Source organism: Cuculus canorus, chromosome 2, assembly GCF_017976375.1.
Source record: "Cuculus canorus isolate bCucCan1 chromosome 2, bCucCan1.pri, whole genome shotgun sequence".
Lineage (NCBI taxonomy): Eukaryota > Metazoa > Chordata > Aves > Cuculiformes > Cuculidae > Cuculus > Cuculus canorus.
In genome coordinates this window covers 105,328,669-105,353,564 of record NC_071402.1, presented here as the reverse complement: position 1 = coordinate 105,353,564, position 24,896 = coordinate 105,328,669, and the positions used below count along the sequence as shown (strand labels likewise).

Genomic DNA, 24,896 nt, shown 5'->3' with positions numbered 1-24,896 from the left:
ATCAGGAAGGCATCCTTGGGTACGTCCTTTGATATCTTTTTGCATGTTCTCCATGAAACATTAGAAGAATGTCCAAAGAAAGAACAGGATACAGCAACATCCATGTCAACACAGGAGGGATGCATGTACTTACAGAGTCTGGACTGAAGGGGAGCAAGCACATCTATGTAAAAGCTTCAGCATTTTCATACAAACACAAATGATCTGTGAAATTGCATTGCTGAGTCATGAGGTGCAATGATCTGCACTGCAAGTGGCATTTACCCTGTTTGCTCTCTTTTATTTGCCTAACTGTTCCTGAAACTACTCAGAAAGCAGATACCTGGAGAGCTGGCCTTTGGACTGATCCTCTCTGGCTGTATTTTCCATCTGGATGATAATCCCAAATAACCATTGAGCAGAACTATCAACATCGTGACCAAAAACTTTCCCTCCCCACCCCCAAGCCTCAAAGTGCAAAGGGAATAAATGCGCTGCCACTGATACGTTGATTTATTATAAGCAGTCGTGCTTCCGAAGAACTCCTATGCGATCATCTGCTAAGAAGATATTCAACAAAAATAAAATTCCACCTTTATTTAACTTGCCTCGCTTAGTGAGGTTGTGGTAGTTGTCTACTCTGTCCAGTATAAAACCACTCTGGAAACTTTCAGAACCAAGACCTCCACATCAGTGATACTCCTCCTTGTGTCCAGGTTTGAGGATTTTTTGAGATTTGTAGATATTTAGAAATTCAAATAGCTCAAATGCTACGACAAAAATTGAATGGATAGCTCAGTCTCTACCCTCCTCTTCTCCCTGAAGAATTTCTATGTACTCCTTCTTCTTGTCCTCTAGTACAAGGGGATGGGACAACTCCAATAAATCAGGAGTGTTTAAGTTACTGAAATCAGATCTACCCAGTTAACTTACAAGGGGTCTGCAACTGGAGAAATGAGAAATGCAGTAACACTTATTTTCCAATTACAATTCTGCAGCTTTTGCCTGTCATTTGTTTTCTTCTTAAAGATACTTGGAAATATTACGAGAGGTCGTGAAACAATCTTTTTTTTTTTTCTTTCCCTGTGGTATTTCACACATTGTTACCTTAAGAATGCTGGAAACTAAAAATCTCCAGCATGTAATAAAGTGTTCATTTTCAGACCTTGAAAGGCAAGGTCTGCCCTACAAAAGTAATTACACTGTTTACCTTATTAAAACCCTTGAAGGACGTTAATTTCCTATACAGTTATGCACTTCAGTCTGTGTCCTGTCCTGGCTGTCTAGACACTTCCATGATCCTCACTGTTCATAACGTGGATCTGACCAGACATTCTCACAATCTGTTCTGGTTGATTGCTTAGTGACATTTCCCTGGGTAAAGCTATATTTTCATTCTTACACGAGGAATAGACAGAGCAGGTATTTATCCAAGGTTATATGTGAAGTCTTGACTGAGCCAGGACCTGCCTCTGAGCATCTGGATTTGCAGCTTGGTCAGCAGACATCTGTTGCCATCTGCTTGCAGTAACTTCTAGTGTATTCCGACAGTGGGTGAAATAATCACTTTTCCTATAGAACTGAAATATAGTGCTGTAGAAAGAGAACAATTTTATTATTGATATTGGGTACTGGCCAAAATCTTTATGAGATTCTTTTGTAGGAATCTTTTTTTTTCCCTTTATGTATTCCTAATTGTATTTCGTTTGCTTGCTTTGACCCATATTAGGTGTCATAAGTCATATTATTTTGGTAAAATTATCACAAATGCTTTGATCAACTGAGAAATTTGAGAGAATAATAATTGGATGGACAGTATATTTTGTATAAAAAATCAAATTTATACAAATATTGAGTGTGAAGTTTAACTCAATTTTCTTTCCACAGCACGAAACCTGGTACTGCAGAGGTTGTTTCAAAAGGACGCTGTTTTAAACGGTATAAGTGTACAATAAAACTAAAAATATCACCACACTATTTAAAGCAGCTATAGAAAAAAACCCCTCCTTTCCTAAGGCTTCTTCACTATTACCCAGAAGCGCCCGAGCATCAGGCAGGGTGTCTCCGCCAGCTTTAGGAGTAAAAGGGATGTTGCATTATGAATTTTATTTTTGGTAGTCTGTTATTTTTGGTAGGAGTCATTTTCCAAGAGAAACGTTGCAGCTTTCTGTAGGTCAGGCAGACTTGATCAGTTTGGTAAAAAGAAAAACAACCTGCCAGTGGGATACAATTTCCCAGGAAAAGTTGTTGTGTTACTATTAGCAGTCCCAGGCTTCCCAGGAGCAGCAACTGGCACTGGCAGAAAGGAATATGAGAATTTGTAAATTGAGGAAATTTTGTGGGAAAGAGTAGCGCTCTAGGCCAATGGATTGCAGCTGAAAAATTGTTGTAGGATAAATTCTTGCCACATTAAACAACAGCAGAGAACACATGTGCCACGCTACAACCTGGAGAGTTTTCACGTGGGCCAAAGATGACCAAGTCCTGAAGTCCACAAGGAACTCTGATCTACGTGGATGTTATCCAGGCAGCTGCAGCTCTGGCCAGCTGGTGGAAACTCTATTTGCTCTCTCTTCTTTAAATACTTGGATTATAAACACAACATTCATTTATCTATGTCCAGATGTGTATAAGCACTATTGAGAATCATTGGGTTATAGCAAAGCCAGACATCCTCCTTTCAGCTGCTTCCTTATCCCTGCTCTGAAGTACGAAGCCTGGGAGATATTAATCACAAGAAAATTAATTTTTTTGTAGCTTTTTTTCAAAGCATTAAAAAAACAATTAAGAAATAGTACAGCAATGTTACAGCTTATCTCAATTTTTAAAACAGAGGCCAGCAATAGTTTACTACTTGTCTGGGAAGCGCAAGAGCACTGTATGGGTGCTCATGCAGGGATTAATCTATTCCTCCGTGTGCATCTCAAACAAGGCAATGCTGAACTTTAATACTGGCACTTTTTCATAATAACTAGGGACTGATTCTAGTCTCAGTAATGAACTTCTCTAGATATAAAGCAGAGTGATATATCTGAATTTGTCCCTGTAGGGATAATGCTTATTTCAACTGCAGGTTACAATGCTTTTAAGACTGGAAGGTATCAAAGGCATTAGAACACCTTAATGAAAATCTCAGGCTCTGGATGCTCAGTGCCTCTTATAACACTCTCCCTGCTCATGTGTCAGTTGTCCTCTAATATCACTTCTGGATCACATCTTCTTTTCCCATCAGATACCATTTTCACCTTGGACTCAGACCCTGCTCCTGGCACTTCAGTCTTGCCTCTTCCGTAAAAACTCTTATGTTGGCAGGAAAATGTAGGTACTCTATATCACTGGTCTTACAGAAAGAATCCCTGTGATTTTATTCTTGCGCTAAAGCTAATTGTGATAGGGAAAATGGGAATGCAGTGTAGACCACTCCTTCTCTGTATTCAACAAATGGAAATCTGGGGACAGGAGAACCTGAGAACAGACTCTTTACAACTGTACAGCATGAAGGGCCACTACTTTACAATGTCTGGTGACTCTTCAGAGGTGTTTTTGTAGTTTGTAGAGACACAGGTTCACTACTTATTCTGATTTACAGGGCTAAGAAATCAATCCTAGGTGTTTGCCCTATGCACATGGTTCACAAGGGATTTCAGCTACTGCTGTATATGACTTGTCCAAATTCTGTCCCCTTTCTTCTGTTTGAAACTGTATGGTTCACCTCTATGATGTAACGTGCAATTCCTACTTACTCAACAGAAGAGTATGTAGTCAGTCATATCTGCTAACAGTGTCAAAACAGTTTTTACTGCTTTTTACTCCTGTTAGCTTTGCAGAGACAATATGGAAAAACGGTACATTATTAACAGCTCATTTGCTGAGTTCACCATAGAGAATATGCTAGCAGGAATATTCTCCGCTAGCACTGTGTGAGCCAGATGTGCCCCTTGCTGACTCCCTGATGCTGGGCAGGATGTGGAGCTGCTGGGCAAGGAGTGGTTTCTCTCCAAGTTTACCTTCAATGTGAATTGGAGTCATGAATGTGGTGATTCAGAAAATATACAGGCTTAAAGATGCCCTGCATAAATAAAAATAAAATTCCAGGTGTAACTCAAGTTGCACAGAACTGTTGAGGCATAATTTTTCCTGCTATATCTCACGTATTTGTGAGAAGACAGGGTTTGTGCTCCATTTGTGTCCATGCAGTAGAACTGATGTTTCTCTCATACTAACGTATTTTTTGGTGGTACATAACGTACATATTTATTTTATGTACAGATATAACTTCATTATTTTTCTTAGTCATTAGCTTTCACTAAGATGGCTAATGATAGTGTATGTTCCTAAAACAAAATCAACCTGTTGAAAGCAAAGGAAGTAGTTGTACTTCTTACTAAGCATAATAACATTCCTTGTGAATTTTTTTGGACTGACCTTTAAATGTAGAACTGAAGTGTTTAAAACTGAAATGTTTGTTGCGGCTGTCCCAGGTATAAGTAATGCAACATACAAGAATAGGGAACTGTGCTTGAAGACCTCAGGGACTTTTTTGCAGCAAGGATTCCTTGTATATGTGTGTTGGTTGTCACTAGAGATCAGAAGTTTTATGAGCATTTAAAGGTGGGAAAAGGTGCTCTGAAATGTAGTAGATGCCAAAGAACCCTTGTAATGCTGGTATGTCTAACTTCTGTAAACAGAGTCCTCAGTCTTCCTAGCTGAGAGCAGGTATTGTCATCTCTTGTAGCTCAAAGGCAGAGATGAGCAAATTATGTATACAGAGTAGTTCTTAGTATCCAGCAGGTACAGTGATGTCATGGCATAGTTTAAAGTTGATTTACACGATTTCAGGTGTCTGGGGGCTGAGAACTAAAATTGATTGCTGTGTCTGCAGAGACCTTGGTAGGTAGAGGAGTTTGAATGCTGATAGAAAAGAGAGGCATCTACAAGAGCTAGAAGAGGTGGCAGAGCGAGGGCAAGAGTAAGATCTGGAGTGGGAGGAACTGGTGAGGCTCACATTCGAGGTGCAGGGTTCTACCAGGGGAGGGGGTAGCACTTGTGGACAGGAGGAGAAGCTAATGCTGTAGGGCCAGCAACAGTTTGGATAAAGCCTTGGTATCCTGCTGTTCAGGTGATGAAGATCTGGGACCTGCTGACTTCAAACTGAATGAGGAGAGATGGTGCAGGAGATGGGGACACAGCCGGATGGCTACACCAGGGTTGCTAGGGAGGAAAGTGGTAAACAATTATAATGCAGCTTTGGGAGAGGGATTGTATCTTATTGCTTTTGTCTTCCTATTGTTCTTCTCTCCCATTCAGTGAAGTAACATTTTATTTTGGAAGCGATATGCTATTTAAGTGCACACTCACCTTTTCTTATTATTTGTAGGATAGTTTGACACACGAGGGAAGACAGTGGCAAATGAACCCATGCCAGGCTTATCTCCTGTGGCTACAACTTTGCAGAACTACTTAGGGCGGCCGTGGATCTGCGCTTACTGTAATTGTATTCATCTTATTGCAATTATACATATTTGCAAAAATAGCAAAGGTGTGGAGCATGCGTGGTGTTGCTTGTTTGGAATCTTGGGAAGCACTGATTGCAAAAAAAAAAAAAAACCACCCTGAAAATCTCAGAACAAAACAACAGATAGTCATGAAGCACTGTCACAATCAAATAACAAGAACAGAAAAAATGTTTAGAAGAGACATATGGCTTAACATGCTGGCCCATTTTTGGTTGATCTTTTTCCAATCCTTCTGCTCTCTCAACATAACCTCTCTTTCAGTCCCTTCCTATTCCAGAAACCCATCTGCCTTCATCTGTTAATTCAGCCCTCTGTTACTATTGAATTGTTTATCAGCCAAATGAGTGTGGGTGATGGGCTCATCTAGTTCCTCCAACCTAATTATAACAGGCTTACTACTCAGTGGTGGGCCAGTGCTGAGGAAAGTGTAAATTACCTATGATTTGTCTGGAGACCTTTGAGAGGGAGGCCAGAACAACTGAGCATTTGGCATCTTCAAAAAAAATTCCAAGGCCTGGATACAGGCAGCAACAATCTCTTCTTCACCACCCTACTGAATGCACACAGTGATTTTGGCTTATTATGTTTTCACAAAGTAAGAGGAATAGCCCTGATTGTTTTGGGCTTGATCCTCTTCCATTTCAGTCTGGCAGAGATCTCATGAGAAGTCTGAATCGATCCAACACGTGTAACTTCCCCACAAAGCTCTGACCCCAGTTCAGCTTGTAGAAAATTAACCCAGTGAAACAATGGGTAACTGTCTGCTGGATTAATGAGCTAAACTGAATTACCAAAGGACCAGGTAAAAGCCTGGGCAGGAAGGGGTGGGACTATCAGATCAGGAATTCGGTGCCCAGCAAAGCCAGACGCATCCACTTTCAGTAGGGATTCATTCATCCTTTTTGACTACCCACCCTCATCAAGAAAGAAAATCCTCTCTCCAGCTTTGTCTTAGCACAATGTTAAAGCATGTGGCTAAGCACGTGAATAGGTGTCAGGTCAGTAATATAGCAGTGCCGCCTGTGTGGAAAGTAACTTGGTCAGTTTTAAACAGAATTATTCCTGTTGGGGGAGTACTTTCGAAACCTATTCCTATAACTAGAGATTTTCTCATTTTGCCCCTTCGGAGGAGGTCTCCAGTTGAGATTAAAAGTAAATATATGTTAATTAAGCAAATTGATCCTGCTGCTGTGAGTCTCCAGGGGCCTCCTGTTCTCTCCTGGTTTCATTCTTACAGTTATGCTGTAGACCCCTGACTATTTTTCATACACAATGAGGCAGTTACCCCCCTCTTTTAGCATGGATTCCTAAGAAAATAAGACTTGCATAGTTACTTTGAGTGTCTGACTATATGCAATCCATTTAATCTTCAAACTGGCTAAGACCTTTCATGTACATTAGATGGGGGAGTCTCAAATACACTAAGTTGTTATAAATTTTGTGACAGCCAGTTTGAGGAGAAGAGACCCTGATAATGTGTATTCTCTCCCCTCCCACCACTTTCCTGGTGTGGGAGAAGCAGCTGGGATGTGAACTCACCATTCACTGGACATATTAAAGGACCTACAGGGACACTCATCTAAATAATTTCATTACTGGCAGAACAAATTGTTGGGATGTGAGCTCAATTTTTTTTTTCAAATTGGTTTTTTGTTTTCTTTAGCAAGAGCCTTAGTTGTAAAAGTAGTTGGTCTCTTAGTAGGATTGTCATAGGCTTTATGCAGGAAAAAATATGCAGTATGTTTGCCCATGCAGAATAATGTTTTATAATCACTTTTCTCTCTTCTGCCAGGGATGCTAATATTCAACCTCCTTCTATTTTGAAGCTGGTTAGCATTTGCCCCAGAAACAGAATCAAGGGAGAGGAAAATGAACTTAACAGGGACAAACGTCAAACCAGTGTATAGCTACATGTAAAACAATTAGGTGAAACTGCAAAAATCAGGCCATGCAGCCGAAGGGCTGGAATTCTTTTGATCGAGTTGGGTAAATGCTTCAGTAGATTAGTACCTATGTAAAGAAACTCCTCTGTACACACAGGATGAAACAGGGATGGATATTGCGCTGTTGGAGAACATGCTTCCCACTTCTGCAAGGAAGAGGTTTGGTAGCTATATGGGTTGCAGCCTGCTAGGGCAGAAACCACTCTTGGACCTGTCCCATGTCATTTCCCAGCAATTGTAATCCTTCTAGGACAGCGTCTGCCATAGCCTCCCCAAATATTCAGGTCTGGGCTGCCAGGAAAGAGGAATACAGTGTCAAAGGAACAGGCTGCTTGTGCGCAAAAGCTGCTTGAAGAAAACATTCGAGTCCTAGCACCTACATTAGCAAGTACCTACTGCTATGCATAAGCAAAGCATTCAGCTGAGATATGAGCAGTCCCATCTGTTTAAGGCAAAATATAGTAAAAGGTATTAGACAGTATCAGCCAAGCGCCTTTTTAAAGACAGTCTGTGTGTGTCAAAGTCAGTAATGGGGTTCTCAGTCCCAACAGAGCAAATAATCCAAAATGAGAAGTCATGTGAGCCAGGTATGGGAATATCACTTAGATGTAAATGAATCTAGCATCTAGAAATGCTGTCCTGTATCATTTGAGTGGCAGTCTCTTTAGTGGGCAAAACTGGTGTTTATTGGTAAAATTTAGTGAATACTGTGTTGCAGGAAAGAGAAGTTCTTACCTTACATCTAGCTCAGCCAAAGATTAATCTAGCACAAAACCTTAGGATATGTCTAAATGTACATATGAACCGCTAAATGTCCCTCAATGAAGTGTCTTCTGCCAGTTCTGCCAAGGTGGTGGATTTCTATTGATCAGTCATCCAATCTTTTCTTTTCAGTGGCCACCCAGGGCCAGTGACAGGATAATGGCTGTGCTATGGCAGGGGTGTTGGATCTAGGTGATCTTTAAGCTCCCCTCTAACCCAAACCATTCTATGACAGATTAAAAGGGCAATATAAAGCTTAAACAGCTTGAAGTTACTCACAGGTTTTATACAGCTTTAAGGCAGGAGCATGCTTAGCAAAGGATTTAGAGGCTCACCATTTCTTCTTTCAGAAAAGCTCTTTTGGCAGAAATTTGGTCTGTTTGCACCTGGACTCTTACAAATGCAAGATATGAGCAAATCCTGTGATCCTTACCCAGTCCTTCCATAATCACCCAGATCACCTAGAGTCAAGAGTCTTGCAGAGAAAGACATTGGTTTCTCTAATTTGCTCTAACATGATAATCACCATATCTGTTTCCAGATGAAGGTGTACCTGACACTTGTTAAGAACAACTAAATTTTGCCAGATTTTCACTTATTTGTTCAAAGCATTTTAAAATAACTACAAACTGTTCAAAATACTATGCTATACTAAGTAGAAATTCCTCTTAAATGTATCAGGCACGACCCACCAGGATGACAGATTTCAGAAATGCAATGGAATACCTCCTGCACCACCTCAAGAGTGCAGGTCTATGTTCCTCAGAATTATTTGGTGGGGGAAAAATACAGTTGCTTCATCTTGCTTTGTCCACATTTTTCTTGTTCTCATTTCCCGCTTTTGCAGGACTACTCTCTGGCTGCCAAAATTCTGCAAAAATCCGTACAAAATGTCTTGGTCACTAGCTGCCCAAAACATCTTCACCTTACACTGTCTGTAGACCTGTCCTGAGGCATTCAACTTATAGAATCATAGAATCAGAGAATCACTAGGTTGGAAAGGACCCACCGGATCATCGAGTCCAACTGTTCCTAGCAATCCTTAAACCATGCCACTCAGCACCTCATCCACATGTCCTTTAAACACCTCCAGGGAAGGCGACTCGACCACCTCCCTGGGCAGCCTGTTCCAGTGACCAATGACCCTTTCCGTGAAAAATTTTTCCTGATGTCCAGCCTGAACCTCCCCTGGTGGAGCTTGAAGCCATTCCCCCTTGTCCTGTCCCCTGTCACTTGGGAGAAGAGGCCAGCTCCCTCCTCTCCACAACCTCCTTTCAGGTAGTTGTAGAGAGCAATAAGGTCTCCCCTCAGCCTCCTCTTCTCCAGGCTAAACAACCCCAGCTCTCTCAGCCGCTCCTCGTAAGACTTGTTCTCCAGCCCCCTCACCAGCTTCATTGTTCTTCTCTGGACACGCTCCAGAGCCTCAACATCCTTCTTGTGGTGAGGGGTCCAGAACTGAACACAGTACTCAAGGTGTGGTCTCACCAGTACTGAGTACAGAGGGAGAATAACCTCCCCTGGACCTGCTGGTGACCCCATTTCTGATCCAAGCCAAGATGCCATTGGCCTTCTTGGCCACCTGGGCACACTGCTGGCTCATGTTCAGTCAGCTGTCAACCAACACCCCCAGGGCCTTTCCCTATAGGCAGCTCTCCAGCCATTCTTCCCTCAGTCTGTAGTGCTGCACAGGGTTATTGTGCCCCAAGTGCAGTACCCGGCATTTGGCCTTGTTAAACCTCATGCCATTGGTCTCAGCCCAGCAGTTCAGCCTGTTCAGATCCCTTTGCAGAGCCTAGCTTTTATGGCTGAAAAGCTACCAGAAGTTGTTGATAGGCCTGTGGGACAACAGGACTTGCTGTTTTTCTTAGTCTGTGGGAGGCTGGGGCGTGTATAATAGGTAGGCATATAAAATTCAGAGGTTTGTTTGTAACATAGATAAGCATCTGAACTGCCAGAGTTTAGTCTAATTTTAAAACTCCTTATGCATTATGCAACTCTCCTCCTTTTCAATAAAATGTGAGTTACAATGGAAACTACTTTATTTCCAATGTGTATAATTTCCTCCTATTGAGGAACCGGAGGGCAAAACGTCCTCTTCAAAGCCTGGTTCATTTTCTGAATCACTTGCCATATTCAACTTCTGCTCAATATTTGAATGTGTATCTACAGGAGGTGGGTACACAGTTTGCCTTCTGATCTTAATTTTTAACTCCCTGGTTTTATTCATATTCCAACAGGGGACAATTTTCAACTTCCTTCTCCTGTATGAGATTCAGGATGCTCTTTTCAGTCTGAAAGGACAGAAGGAGTGGTAGCTAGTGAAGAGGAAAGTACATGCCCTAGTCCTCCCTAAACAGGTTCCTCTCCCCAGGCCAACAGAGAATGGCAAGGCCTTGTGCTTCAAGTCTTGTGGTCCTGAAATCATACAATCACTAGGTTGGAAAAGACCTTTGAGATCATCAATGTTCTGGGGAAGACCTGGTGTGGCTTTGTGCTGAGCCCCTTTTAATTCCCGCTCTACACAGGAACCTAGCCCAACTCACTAGTATCTTGCGTGCCGGTAATTATGATTGTAGATGTATTTCTTCTTTCACTAATGTAATAAAATACCAAGCCATTCTCCTTCCCAAATCCAATTTTATTTTTCTTCTGAGGTTTCTGCTGATGTTAGGTTCTAATTTCTCCTGTTTCACCTCTTTAAGAAAGGAAATGAGATGATCAAGTGGAAATTAGGGGCCACAATGTCTCTGAAAATATTTCAGAGTGCATTGATTAGAAAATTAGAATAAAAAATATTTCTTGCACTGCTACTCCAAACACATCAAATGTTTAGTTCCAAAGAAATTTATGAGTGGGCAATGCAAAGATGGTTTTAGAAAGAAACATAGCTTGAGTTGTGATGTTAAGGGGCATATTTGTGGTTCTTATTAGCATGTCTTTGCTTTATGATACAAATTAACATCCAGAAGACTCTTGAAAAATTTATGTATTTAGTAGCATGGAGGGGGAAAAGAATCCACTCCAATGGACTAGTTTAAAAAAATGCTCTTATGTAATATCTTATATCTAGGAAAATTAGGTGAGTGGGATAAGATTGCTCTGCAGTGTTGTGCTGTCTTTTCCCTCTTCCAGCTGCAAAGAAGAGCTGGTCTTCAGCGCTTCTGACAGGAGGGTGCAGAGATACCATGTTGCTTGTGGACGTGGCGGCTCCCTGCAGCCCCAGCATCATTCTTGGTCTGGTTTTGGTGGATTCATTTGCCCAGAGATAGAAGAAATGCAACACCTGTGGAAGAAATGAGTCCATAGCACCTCTGCCCAGACTTTGAAACTCATGCTTTTTCCAGCTGTGGTACCATGGCTTTCTGTCCAGGGCTGCGGTGTGTAAAGCCCTGTCTGGGAGAAGAGACGGGGCAGAAGAGGCTGCAGATGAGGCTGCTGAGGGCTGTGTGGACCCCAGTGGAGGCGGTGCAGCTGCCTGGAGCAGCAGTGCTGCCCAAGCTGTTGTCTCGGTGCATGGGGAGAAGGAATTAATGATCACCCCAGAGACTGTCACACTGGTGGGCAGTCAGTGGATGGCTGTGCACCTGAGCTGAAGGGGCATCAAGGAAAACAGGTTAATGTTTCTGCCCCTGTGGGCTGCAGAGAGGCTCCTAGTAGCCAATAGCATCTTGGCCTGCATCAGAAACAGTGTGGCCAGCAGGAACAGGGAAGCGGTTGTGTCCCCGGACTCAGCACTGGTATGGCTGTACGTGGAATACTGTGTTCACTTTTGGGCCCCTCGCTACAAGAAGGACATTGAGGTACTACAGCATGTCCAGAGATGAGCAATAAAGCTGGTGAAGGGGCTCGAGAACAAGTCTTATGAGGATTGGCTGAGGGAATTGAAGCTGGTTAGCCTGGAGAAGAGGAGGCTGAGGGGAGACCTTATCACTGCCTACAATTACCTAAAAGGAGGTTGTAGCAAGTTGGGTGTTGGTCTCTTCACCCAAGTGATAGGTGATAGGATGAGAGGGAATGGCTCCAAGTTGTGCCAGGTGAGGTTCAGATTGGAAATTAGGAGAAATTTCTTCACTGAAAGGGTTCTCAGGCACTGGAACAGCTGTCAAATACAAGGGATGGGTAGATGAAGTGCTTAGGAATATGATTTAGTAGTGGACAGCTGCATTTGGGCTTGATGATCTCAAAGGTCTTTTTCAAGCTAGGAATACTGTGTTTCTGTGAGGTTCAGATTAGACATTAGGAAAAAATTCTCCACTGAAAGAGTTCTCAGGAACTGGAACAGGCTGCCCAGGGAGGTGGTGGAGTCACCATCCCTGGAGGTATTTAAAAGATGGGTAGATGAACTGCTCAGTGGTATGGCTTAGTAGTGGACAGGTGCAGTTGGGCTTGATGATCTCAAAGGTCTTTTCACAACCTAGTGATTCTATTTCTATTTCTATTTCTATTTCTATTTCTATTTCTATTTCTATTTCTATTTCTATTTCTATTTCTATTTCTATTATTTCTATTTCTATTTCCTCTCTTTTCTCCTGTTCTTTCTTTTCTCCTCTCCTTTCTCTTACTCTAGTCTAGTCTAGTCTATTCGCAAAGGCTTGTAGTGACAGGACTAGGGGCAATGGGTATAAACTGCAGAGGGGCAGATTTAGACATAAGGAGGAATTTCTTCATGAGGAGAGTGGTGAGGTGCAGAGGTTGCCCAGGGAAGCTGTGGATGCCCCATCCCTGGAGGTGTTCAGGGCCAGGCTGGATGGGGCCTTGGGCAGCCTGATCTAGTGGGAGGTGTCCCTGCCCATGGCAGGGGGGTGGAACTGCATGGGCTTTAAGGTCCCTTCCAACCCCAACTAATCTAGTCTAGTCTGGTCTAGTCTAGTCCTTATTCTATTCTATTTTATATGCTCTCTACAACTACCTGAAAGGAGGCTGTAGAGAGGAGGGAGCTGACCTCTTCTTTGAAGTGACAGGGGACAGGACAAGGAGGAATGGCCTCAAGCTGCACCAGGGGAGGTTCAGACTGGATATCAGAAAAAAAAAAATTCACAGAAAGGGTCACAAGGCACTGGCAGAGGCTGCCCAGGGCGGTAGTGGAGTCACCATCCCTGGAGGTATTTAAAAGACAGGTAGACAGGTGCTCAGGGACATGGTTTGTGGCAGATAGGAATGTTTGGACTCGATGATGCAAGAGGTCTTTTCCAACCTGGTGATTTGATGATTCTATTCCTTATTCTATTCCATTCCATTCTATTCCTAATTCTATTCCTAATTCTAAGCTAGTCCCTATTCTACTCTATTCTACTCTACTCTATTCTATTCTATTCTATTCCTTCTATTCTATTCTATTCTATTCTATTCTATTCTATTCTATTCTATTCTATTCTATTCCTTCTATTCTATTCTATTCTATTCTATTCTATTCTATTCCCTATTCTATTCCCTATTCTATTCTATTCTATTCTATTCTATTCTATTCCCTATTCTATTCTATTCCATTCCATTCCATTCCCTTCCCTATTCTATTCCCTATTCTATTCCATTCCCTATTCTATTCCCTATTCTATTCCCTATTCTATTCTATTCCATTCAAGTCTAGTTCCCTACCCTATTCCCTATGCCCCTATGCTATGCTACTCTATCCCACCCCTTCACCCGCCGGTCCCCGCTCGCTCCCGTCCCTGCGGGCTGTGCCCGTGCCCTCCCGGCGGGGACCCGTGGGTGCCGAGGGCGCAGGGCTCGGGGGTTCCCGGGGGTGCCCGGGGCAGCCCGGTTGGGCTGCAGGCGGGCGCAGAGGCGGCGCCGAGGGGCGGGCAGGGCTCGGGTACCCAGCGGCGGGGTGGGAGGAGGCTGAGGAGGAGGAGGAGGAGGGAGCGCGGCGGCGTTGCGGGCGGCCGGAGCATGGTGCGGCTCGGCCGGGGCTGAGGCGGCGGCGCCCCGTCCTCCTCTCCAGCTCGGTGTGGGATGTGAGCCCTGCCCTCCCGCGGGAGCATGAGCTGTGCCCAGCCCGGCATTGTCCAGGTACGGGGCGGGAGGAGGATGGATGCATGGAGGGGAGAGGGGGGGTGCGATCCCCCCGGGCGGGGTGCGAGCAGCTTCTCCGAGAGGCAGAGCCGCTCCCGGGATGCCGTGTGCGCTTTGTGCCCGCGGGGCGGGGATGGGACCCCCCCGCCGTGCCCCCCGGCCCCCCGCCGGCCTGCCCGCTGCCTCTCAGCGCCGGGCAGACGGCGTGGGATCGCCGTGCCGGCGGGGATTAGCATCCTCTGGGGGATGTGGGTGCCTGCGGGCGGTGAGGGACGGTCCCGCGCTCAATTTTTCGGTGGTGACGTCCCTTCCCTGTCAAAGCAGCAGCCCCCAGGTTTGGCTCTTGGCTCCTTGACAATGCAGCAAAATTTAAAGCACAAACTGCCTTTTTCAACCTCCCCCCCCCCGGCTCTGTTGCTGTAAGCAATCTTGTGACTTCTTCATATTTTCGTTATTACCTGGTGTTATTATGTAACTGCGTTGTTTTTTTCACTGGCAATTAAATAAAATAACTTATTATAAGTATGTGAAGAGCATTGCCCCAGCCTGTAGCGTTGTCAATGCTGCTTTTCTCCTTTCGCAGCTCGCATAGATAATGGGTTTGCACCGGCACAGGCACACACAATTCATTTTGCTGTCTCTTGCATAGTTCCCCGTGTGCGTCTCTGTAGTTGCAGAAGAAATCACTTGGCCTGGGTTTAGATTTTTGTATCCTGCTGTTTGTAGCTGCAGTAGTGCCATGAGGGGTTTTTTTGGTTGTTTTTTTTTTTGTTTTTTTTTTTTTTTTTTATTCTGCACTCAGCAGAAGTGCGTAGTGAGACCAAACCACCGTCAGCCGGGCTGTGCTCCTCCTGCCACGGATTTACCAGCACCACCGTCTCCTTCCGTGGGGCACCCAGCGCTGTCTGAGCACGGCAGCACTTAGGGACAGGGTGCTGCCATGCCAGTGATGCCACATAGCAGGTGGTCAGCTGCGCCTTCCTGATTAGTGCTTGTACGAGGATTGCAGCTATTACAGTAATTCATTTTAGCTTTGGGGATTCATTTTGAAAATTTGGATTTTCCACTAAGAAGGGATTATCATTTCTCTGTGTAGTATGTGTGTTTTATGAAGAAGTGGAGTCTGGTACGTATCCTGGCTGCTCTCTCTACTTCTCTTCTGTCTATCTTTGAAATGCACTCCCAGTTGGACAACACAGGTGCAATGTTGATTTTCATGCTGGAACCAGAAGTAGATGTAAAAAGCAGCAAGCGCTTAGTCAAACACAACACTCATCCCTGATGCAGTCTCATCGTAGTATGGGGGGAGGGAAGAGTTACCTGTCCTTACTGAGGAAATGCTGGGTCTATTTATTTGTTTGTTTCAGGAGGGCGAGCAGGGGGAGTGAGCTCTGAACAAAGAGTGGTTGGTCAGATGGCTAGCGCTTGTGAGGAATGAGCCCTGTGCGACTCCGTGGTGGATGGCGTGTGGTATCGCTCATGGGATACATACGCTAATGTGTTGCTGACTTAGTGTGACCTGAGCTTTGAACTCCCAACCTTTTTAGTATCAATCAGTTCTTTCTCATCAGCTTACTCATTTGAAACCAGAAGGGGCCAGAGCGTGCACTGTTGCACTTGGTGAACTATCAATATCTGAATGTGACGGTGATTTATATGAAAACAAACTATGTACACGTGCTCAGAACATCCCAAAGAATTGATTTAAAATCCATATGCTCGGTTTTTTTAAATGCATTCTAATAAACAACATGGTATTCATTGTATTCCAATAAATAATTGGCTAAGACTTGTTACTCAAATGCGTCTTTCTGTGGCTTTGTGTTTCACATACGTGGCACATGATCTAGCGTTCTTTACAATGATGATATAATCCTTGTGAAGCTTCGTGGAGTTTTGCACGCGCTGTGTCTCATGTTGAGTAGCGTTCAGTCAAGGCGGTGCTGAATCCTTCTACTTGCCTCCTTTTGAATGATCTGCTTACAAACAATGCAATTACTTGAATAAATAGCGTGTGCAGAATTTAGTTAATTAGCTGCTTTTTTTTAAGTACTGCACAAGGTGTGGTTGTGGCATAGTGAGGGGAATTCAAATTGTGAGAGTGATGTGTTGAGTAGCTGGTGTTGGGCTAGGACCTGTCTTAGCAGAGGCTGTGTTACTTATTTTTAAAATGTGTTGGAAATTTGTCTTGTTAATGCCCCCATTGAGGTTTCCCCCATGGTTTCAATTCTGAAAGCCACTTTAAAAAAAAAATCCTGCCAGAAAACCTCCCCGTTTGGCATTTTGCAAAGTTCAAACAGAAGGGCTTTTAGTTATTAAATAAAAAAAAAAGTAATTACTGCAAGTATCTTAGTTTGTGATGATGGACTTTTGTTGGAGAATCTAACTTGTCTTCATAATGACTTTCCTTTTGTTCTTTCTAAGTGTCTACCTCATCTTAAGTCTTACCTACTCTGTTTCCTTCAAATTTAGGGGTATTCTCAAGGTCTGTCTTCAGCATGCGTGGATTACAGTTATTATGGGCTCCTATAGACAAGAAGGAGAACTCAGCCTTATACAAGTGCTCTGGCTTGCTGTCCATCCTGTTCTGTAGGGGGGATGCAAGCCAGCTGAACCCGAAGTATGCCTTTCTGAATACCACCCAAACCGGTTTCATTTGGTATCCAAATACACGTGTGCCCTCCATGAGTGGATCATACCTGCAGCTGTTGCATCTTTCTAGCATATGTAACTAGGAACCATCAGTGCTCCGGGAGTCACCAGCACCTCAGATACTCCCTGGCCTCCAGTGACACCTGTGCTGCTGGGAATGTTGCCGTAGCATTGGGTGTTTCCCTCAGATCGTCTTATGGGAGTAGGTGGAGGATGGTCCTGCTGATACCAGTTTGTGTATCTGCCTATTAGCATGAAAAGGAATTGCGACGCCCCCTTTTCTTCAGGATGTCTGTTGTTTGTTTACGCTCAGCAGATTCCTCGGTTTTGGCAATAAGGAGATGAGTCAGTTTTGCTTCTGTTAAGGCTTTTTTTACCCATTTCTCTTAAAACATTTCATGTGCTGTTGTGATTCTGCAATGGCTGAGTGGCAAACACTGCAGGGGTTTGGTTTAATGCCTAAGAAATAAATTTGTATTAGCCATAGATATAATGAATATGAATTCTAATGTAGTCTAAATGAGGCTAGATCTTACATACTTATGCGTTTGTCCTACAACACAGCAATATTTTGGTTTCTGCTGCTAATCTCAGGAGGGCGTGGGGCATGCAACACAGGAAAAATAAAAGTACAGCCAGTAGCAAAGGGCAGGCTGAGATGGCATCTACTCTAGTTGATGTTTTCCAGCTGAGATTTGAGGCCAGCAAGATGCTTAGAATTAATTAAGAAGAAATGGCAAGGTTCTTTGATGTAGGGAGCCCAGGGTCATTTTCCTTACAGTTAATGAATGGTGGCTGGGTAGCTGTATAATGGGCTTGTGAGTCAGTCTTGGAATTTTTGATCAGCTGTGCTATGGCTAGGGTATCCCATCGTCAGTTCTGAAGTAGGAGGCTTATGTTCTTCAGGCAGGGCTCCTCAGGAGGAGCCAGAACTGTCCCTTGGCAAGGTGGTGTACTCGTCTTGGGCGTTTGTGGGTTCATGAGAATATGGACTGGTAAGACTGGTCCAAGCTACAGGCATGATAGGCTGTTGTCATGGGCCAGCAGGCTGCTTGGAGCAAGAGGCTGGCTGTAGCCCCAGCCTGTTTTTGCTTTGGCAAGAAGGAGGAGTTAGGTTGATGAGGGCAGCAGCTGAGCCTGAAGCAGGGTTCCCCTGCTGCAGTACCTGTTGCAGCTCCTGTTTGTCTTCTTCCTCTGGTGGCCGCAGCAGCAGAAACCTCAGCTCACCAAGATCCTGCTTCTTAACTCTCCACTTCTTCATATCACCCTCCGTTTTCATGAGTTAGAAGCAGCCTAGGCTTGATCCCAGCCCCCCATCCTTTTGTCCAGAACATTGCCTACAATGCAGATAAAACTTCAGATGGCGTGGGGCTGGTATGGGAGCGATACGGCAAATGGTTCCTTTTAGGCTTTTTAAAAAAATGGGAAGTCTTGGTGCTCTTGTTTGAAATATCGAAGTAAACGATCAGCGCTGTGCTCCCTGGGGAAACGCTGTGCTCCATTGTATTGCAAAGTTCTTTGAGGGCGCAGCAGCACAGGCAGTGTTCGCTTGCTGCAGAGCAGAAGGTCTGTGGGAGAGAGCATGTGCACAGCAGTCAGTAAGGCTCTTATTGAGACCTAAGCTGAGGTTTCATTTTATGCATTTAGCAAACAGGCTCGCTCTTTCACACTTTCCAGATATTTTTATATTTCTCTACAGATGCTTGTGGAACACCAACATTTGTTTGGTTCAAAGCCTGAATTAAAATTCCCAACCAATGCCTAGAGGCAAAAGGGAAAAAAAAAAGCGAGTGTTTGTCCCAGAATTAAAATCCATTTAAATTTGAGAGTTGTTAACCCATGAAATAGTGATGCAGTATAGAATGTCTCTTGGACTGAATCACTTGTGTTTAAAATGGAACATGCTCTAAAAATAAATGGGTAATTGCTTCCATGTAGTCAATATGGAATTTAAAGATGACTGACAGAGTGATTTGTCATCCATCTCTGTAGCAGGAGTCATCTGGGAAGTCTGGGATGTTAAGGGCATTTGTTTCTATTAGCGCCTTTTAAAGTAGTTTCGTTAATGAGCTCTTGAACAACAGGACTGAAATCTGTCATGTGGTATAATTAATTTTTCCGTGCCATAGGAAAATGTGTGCCATGTGCACCTTCAATTACCAAATCAGGTTTCTCAGGTCTTGAAATGTGTGGTTCAGCAGGCCTGCTGATTTAGTGAAAGGAGGAGCATGCTGCTCTTCTGGCGCCAACAAAGAGCTTTCGTGTGTTTCCATGTAAAATTTAGGATGGAATCTTGGAAGCCTGGGAAGATCTGATGTTTTGCTACCCACTGTATATATTTTGCATAGGTGAAGACTGAAGGATACTCCTCCCAAAGGTGTAAGCAGAAGAGGTGGAACAGGAAATTGCCTCTCCTGAGGGTGAGAGGAGAATGAGAGGTGGGGAATGCTTGACCAGATGTTCAAACAAGTTCTTCTTTACTGTATGCTGGTGAAACAATGGAATGCTGGTTGCATGCAGCAGAGGGGTCAAGGAGTCTCTGGTTCTTAAGTGTTACTGTGACTGCTCTGCCTCCCTGAAACAGTATCCTGCCAAAGTCTGTCCCTTTGGCTGAAGGAACATTGTTTTTTGTTCAGATTTTGCTAAGCTAGGTAAGAAGCAATGAACTTGGGGATAATACAGCTTTGCTTCTGAGCTGGATGCCTGTTGTAAGGCGTGTTGGGAACTGTTTAAACTACTGTCCTCCTTCTAGCGAGGCACAACAAAGGTGTGGGGGACTACCTGCCTGGTCACCTGTGTGCACGCTTATGCATGCTTGACAAACTAGTGGGATGGATGGAGTCATCAGATGTCCTAAGCTGGTCCTGGGATAGCTAGATGCTTTCCTTTGATATGTGGGCCCTGTCAAGACTGATAGTGTTATTAAAGTAGGAGATATTGTCTTGTGCCTACATCTTAATGCAGCCTCAGGAAAATTTAAACTTCAAATTCACATTCTAACACAGAACATCCATCAAGTGTTGGGTTATTTGTCAAGTGTCTTTAATGATGTGTGGAAAAAGAAAAAAAAGCTATGGGAGAGGCTTAGGATTTTTAATAAAAATGTATACGTACTTTTTTATGTGACTGCATGGTTGCCTGAAGAAAAGACAACAACAGATTTATTCTCTGAAGCAGCATCTTGATTTAAATAGCAAGGTTTAGTTGCTACATGCTTAACGTGAAAAAGGGGGAGAAGTGGATGAAATGTTTAATCTTGGAGTCAGAACACACGTTTCCAAGATAATGCTGTTCAAGATTCATGAAAGGCCCATTAGCCATTAAGTTGTCTGCTGCCTTGGTTACAAGTCTGTGGAAGCTATGTACAAATTTGGAGCCAGATCTTTTAATGAACTTTTAGGTTGCTTAATTTGACTACACCATGCTCTCAACTGGTAGTCAATATGGGGTCAATACCATGATTCATAAATACTATGTACATATGCTAAGTCATAGTAGAGACCTGATGCTGAGATAAGGTATTACTGAGTCAAATCCTTTGGTTTAAAATGAGCAATACTTGTCCTAAAGTTATCAGGAGCTTTACTTGATGAAGGGCAGTGCTGTCTGGGTTTTTTGTGTTTTTTTTTTTTTTTTTAAATTTTATTTTTTTTTTCAGAGTTGAGTATCATAGGGAAGCTGACTGTTTGCTGTGCCAGCGTGAAGCACTGACATTTCTTTCTCATTGCTCTAGCAGCAGGCTAAAGCAGAAACAACCACAGGAGTTACTAGCCAGACCAGGTATTAAAGGGTAATGAGCTGAACTATTTTTTTCTCCTCCTCTTCTTCTTAGGCTAGAAAAGGATTCCAATGTAGAAGCACTTGGTCCTGGGGTAGAACTCCTTTGCAAGACCCATCACTATGGTGGCTTGTAAGACTTAGACTACCTGATTTACCTTCTTTCTGTTTTCATAGAATCATGGAATCATTAAGGTTGGAAATGACCTCTAAGATCATGCAGTCCAACTGTCAGCCCAACACTACCATGCCTACAAAACCAAGTCACATCTTAGCATTTCTTAAGGATTTTGTTTTGTATGTTGAAAGAAAATTACCCATTTTTTTTTTTATATCAGCTCCCATTAAAGAATAAGATTTCTCATCTTGCTAAAGGCAGAGTTTCTTTTGTTGTTCAAGAAATGGCATGCTGGTGTAGAACCTTGCCTGCTCTTGAAATTTGACTCTATTACTCCTGCATGCGTCTCAGAACTGTCACTCTAAGAACATCCTCTTTGCAGAGTTTCAGAGGTTCTTCCTCTTTGCACATCAGTGTGCTTTTTCTTTAGTCCCCTCTTCCACTTCAGTCTTCCCACTCCCCAAGAACTGGGTGATTGCCAAGTACTGTTTTCAGTGCACTTAGCTACACAGATAGCTGTTACTAGGCCATGCAATCTTATTTCTCAGACAATTAACACATGGGTTAGTAACTCAGACTAATTCTCTGTACCCAATAGCATGATGTAGGCTAAAACCTTTGTGTTTGTATTTGAGCAATTATATTAGGGCATTTCTAATTAAAACCATGTATCACCTAATTGTAAGTGTCAAAATTCTTAAATATCTGTCTTTTGCACTCAACTGTGCATAAAGCAGGAGCAGGTGCAGAGAGCATACTTGTGTGCATCCTAGAGTGCTTAGGACAGTTTACAGACCTGGTGTTAGAGAGATTTTACTGTTCCTGGGGAAGAAGTTTGGGACATGGGAGCAGAATAACAAGCAATCATGCTGCGGGAAATTCAGCAAAATTGTAGCAAAGGTCTGGTAAAATGTTCTGGGTGCTTCAGCATCTTCAACTTGCCAGATGTGCTGCTTCAGTTTGGCTGGGTGGAAGCAGACAGCACCTTCTAGAAACCTGATCTAAGGATCAGCTGCTCGATTTGCTTGTTGGAGCTGTATGGTGACAACTCCGGGAGTCAGCTGTGTTGTCTTGTCCAGCTTGGAATATTATCACAAGCCTAGAGAGGTTGCTGCAGAACTTCTAGAAAGGGCACGCTGCCCTCATAATCCTATCCTTTCCTTGTGTGTCTGCCTGGACCTGCCTGCCAAGGTGGGTTTTTGAAGCTTGGAGTAGTGTCCCAGGCTAGGCTCCCTGCAGGGGTGTCTCAACTCTCCCCTCTCACCATCTTTAAGAAAAACAAACCAAATGTCTAAGGCTGTGGTTGGAAATCAGTAGAACACCAATTTTCTGAAATATCATACCTGAAGAAGCTGCTTAATTACAAAAAAAGGTTGGATACAGGCTTGTAAAGGAGAGGTTGTATGTTTAAACATCTACTTAGAGACCGGGAATAGAGATGTTTCTGGCAGAGCCTCTGCTTCTGTAAAATATCTTGATTGCCTACTTCATATCTGAATGGCTTTCTTATGGATATCAAATGTGGGTTTTGTGCATGTGTGTATGAATTATTTACTGGTAAAATGATTCTGAAGTTTGGACTCCAAGTTAAATATATGCCTGTTTTGACCTATTTTTCCCAACCTAATTCTGCCAGCTGTGTTTGTGCATGCGTGATGTTACTTGCTTGGGGAGTCCCGCTGACTTTAGAAAGGCAACACACCTTAGGAAAGTTGGTATGTAAGTGGTGGTAGGAGGCTGAGGGTTTGCATGAGTTGGGCTGTCAGGCTAGCTCAGCAAGGGGAAGACATGGCGTCAGGTGTTTGAGGAGGAGCCTACTGATTTAGCACTGTATCATCTAGTAGCTCAGAAAGGTTCCTTGCGAATAATGTTTGGCTGACTTGTGACCTCCTTGTAATAGCTCTGAGAGATAGACAGGAGATCAATCTGCTTGATAGCCTTCTAATAACTTACTGGAAAACCTAGTTCATCTCCTTTAGCTACCTGGACCAAAAGGAATACAAATGCACTATTGCTAATCCAAATAATCCCTGTGGGACCACAGGAGGGGACACCCACATGCTGAAATGAAAAGTGATGAGGGCCTTAAGCAAATGAGGAGCTAAGCTGCTAAGTCTACATGGCATACTGTGAGCTTACTTGCTTATGTCCAAGACATTATGGCCATATTTTATGCAGCATTGCACCAAAAAGAGGCAGAACAGATTAGCTGGAGTTGGCTGCGTGCGACCGGCTTATGTGCAGGCAGCAATAGGGTTCCTGCTCTGCTTTTATTTCCACTTTAGTTGCATGCAAAAGCAGCTTGCTCCATCTCTGCCCCCTCAGTACACTTGTGCCCTGTCTTAGGTGCAAAACAGGTTACCAGTGCCTGGAGGGAGGGAGGCAGGTGCTCAGAAAGAGATACCTCAAAACGGGTGTGTTGGGTAGGGCCTGTTCTCCAGGGGCTCTGCCCTTTCCAGGAAAGGGTGGTGTTATTTCTCTTGCGCCCGATTTAGATCAGAGTTAGATCTGTGACTTTCCAGGGATGTGCCCTAATAGGCAGGGAGCTCCTCTAAGTGTGTGTGTGTATGAGACGTGATTTACACCCATCTGGCCAAAGTCATTATGTTCTACATAGACTGTTTGAAGATTCATTGAGCCGGAGGACAAGAGAGAGCATAACTCTGATTTAATGGGTGGAGGGGCAGTTTCTGGGTGCCTTTGCCAGGGGCTGGTTCATGCAGAGTAGGAAGTGGGATGTTAAGAATGGGGTTTCTGGGATGCACGGGAGCAGAACACCAGGTACCTCAATTCTGTTGATATTGAAAGAAGGGCTCAGTAGCAGTGAGTACCATTTTCAACTTTAATGCCTAAATTCTGCATAGGAATAAGTCCTATTCTTTTGATCTGGCCCCAAATATCTATGTTCTTTCTTAGTCTTCTGGACTGTTTTTATCCATGCCTCAATGATGTGTCCAGTGGGAATCCGCATGCTCGTTTGTCTTGTTTTATGCAATAGTTCTCTGAGTTGAATCCTGGTAGTTAATGGATGAATATGAAAGCTTTAAGATACAAATTCCCATGTAATAGAATACCAATAGAATTCAGTCAGAGCTTTGATAAGCAACAGTGTATATGTAGTAACCAGTTCTTCAGGCCTCAGAGGACGTAGGATCAGAGCTCAGAAAGTTGTTGGGCTCACTTCTAAGTTTGAGTGAGAAGATATAAGTGAGAAATTACTGAAAAATGCTTTCCAGCTGCACTACTCGACCAAAACCACTGTATTTCTGTAAGCGCTTCCCTTGATCCTATGCTCATGGTCTCTGATAAGCGGTAGGGGCAAGAGAGAGGCTTTGCAGCCATAAAGGTCTCATCTGATCTTCATGTAAATTGAGAGAAAACATAGATAACATTGCAGTTCATGATAAATGCATCAAAAAAAGTTAGCTACCTCTCAGACCTTTTAGGGGTTACCCCCTCCCCTATTTTTTAAAGGAAGTGATGGGGTAACAAACTTTTTATGCTTAAGTCAGCAGCCAAGTTCTACATCTGCTAAGTGTGTGGAGACAGCATGTCTTCTGTCTAATAACCATTTTTATGTAATCGCTTTGGAGGAAAAAAAAAAATGCCATTTGAGGCTAGAGATGGTTGGTATTGAACAGACTTTCTCAGAGACCACTAACTGAGTTCATTGTCTTGCCATGAGCACTTCGTGTTCCTGCAGTGCTGTCCTGCCAGGCTTGTCTTCACAGTCCAGCTTCAGGTGTGGTTTGGGAGCTTGGACCAGCTGAATGCTTAGTCAGAGGGAAGTGCCAGACACACAAGTATTATTCAGATCTGTGCAGCACTGGTGGGTTGTTTGCTAGAAACTGGAGACCCCTGCATATGACTTGCGCTTCTTCAGCTGCTGATCAAGATTGTTTGGCAGTGTAATTACGATGTTTGTTTTCAAATAGCTGGCTGCTTGAGTAAAGAGTTTAATTGGTCACTCTGAGAGTGACCCTGAGGCTACCAAGCCTTTTTTGTAAAAAAAAAAAATAAAAAATAAAATCCATATATTTTTGCCTTGTGTATATTTTTAGGGAATATGTATGTCATTTATGTGCAAACATTGAATTACACTAGTTTTGATGACTCCTTTCCTTGGAGTCTCTCACT

The 24,896-nt window shown here is 43.4% G+C and overlaps 1 protein-coding gene across 1 annotated transcript in view; it reads left to right on the top strand.

The window, feature by feature from the left end:
- The first annotated feature begins 14,047 nt into the window (after nucleotides 1-14,047).
- The window catches only part of HECW1 (HECT, C2 and WW domain containing E3 ubiquitin protein ligase 1), a 261,686-nt gene continuing 250,837 nt past the window's right edge, over nucleotides 14,048-24,896 (top strand). Inside the window, 1 exon segment of the mRNA XM_054057319.1 lies at nucleotides 14,048-14,209. Within this exon segment, the coding sequence (XP_053913294.1) occupies nucleotides 14,180-14,209 (30 nt within the window). The 5' untranslated portion in view covers nucleotides 14,048-14,179.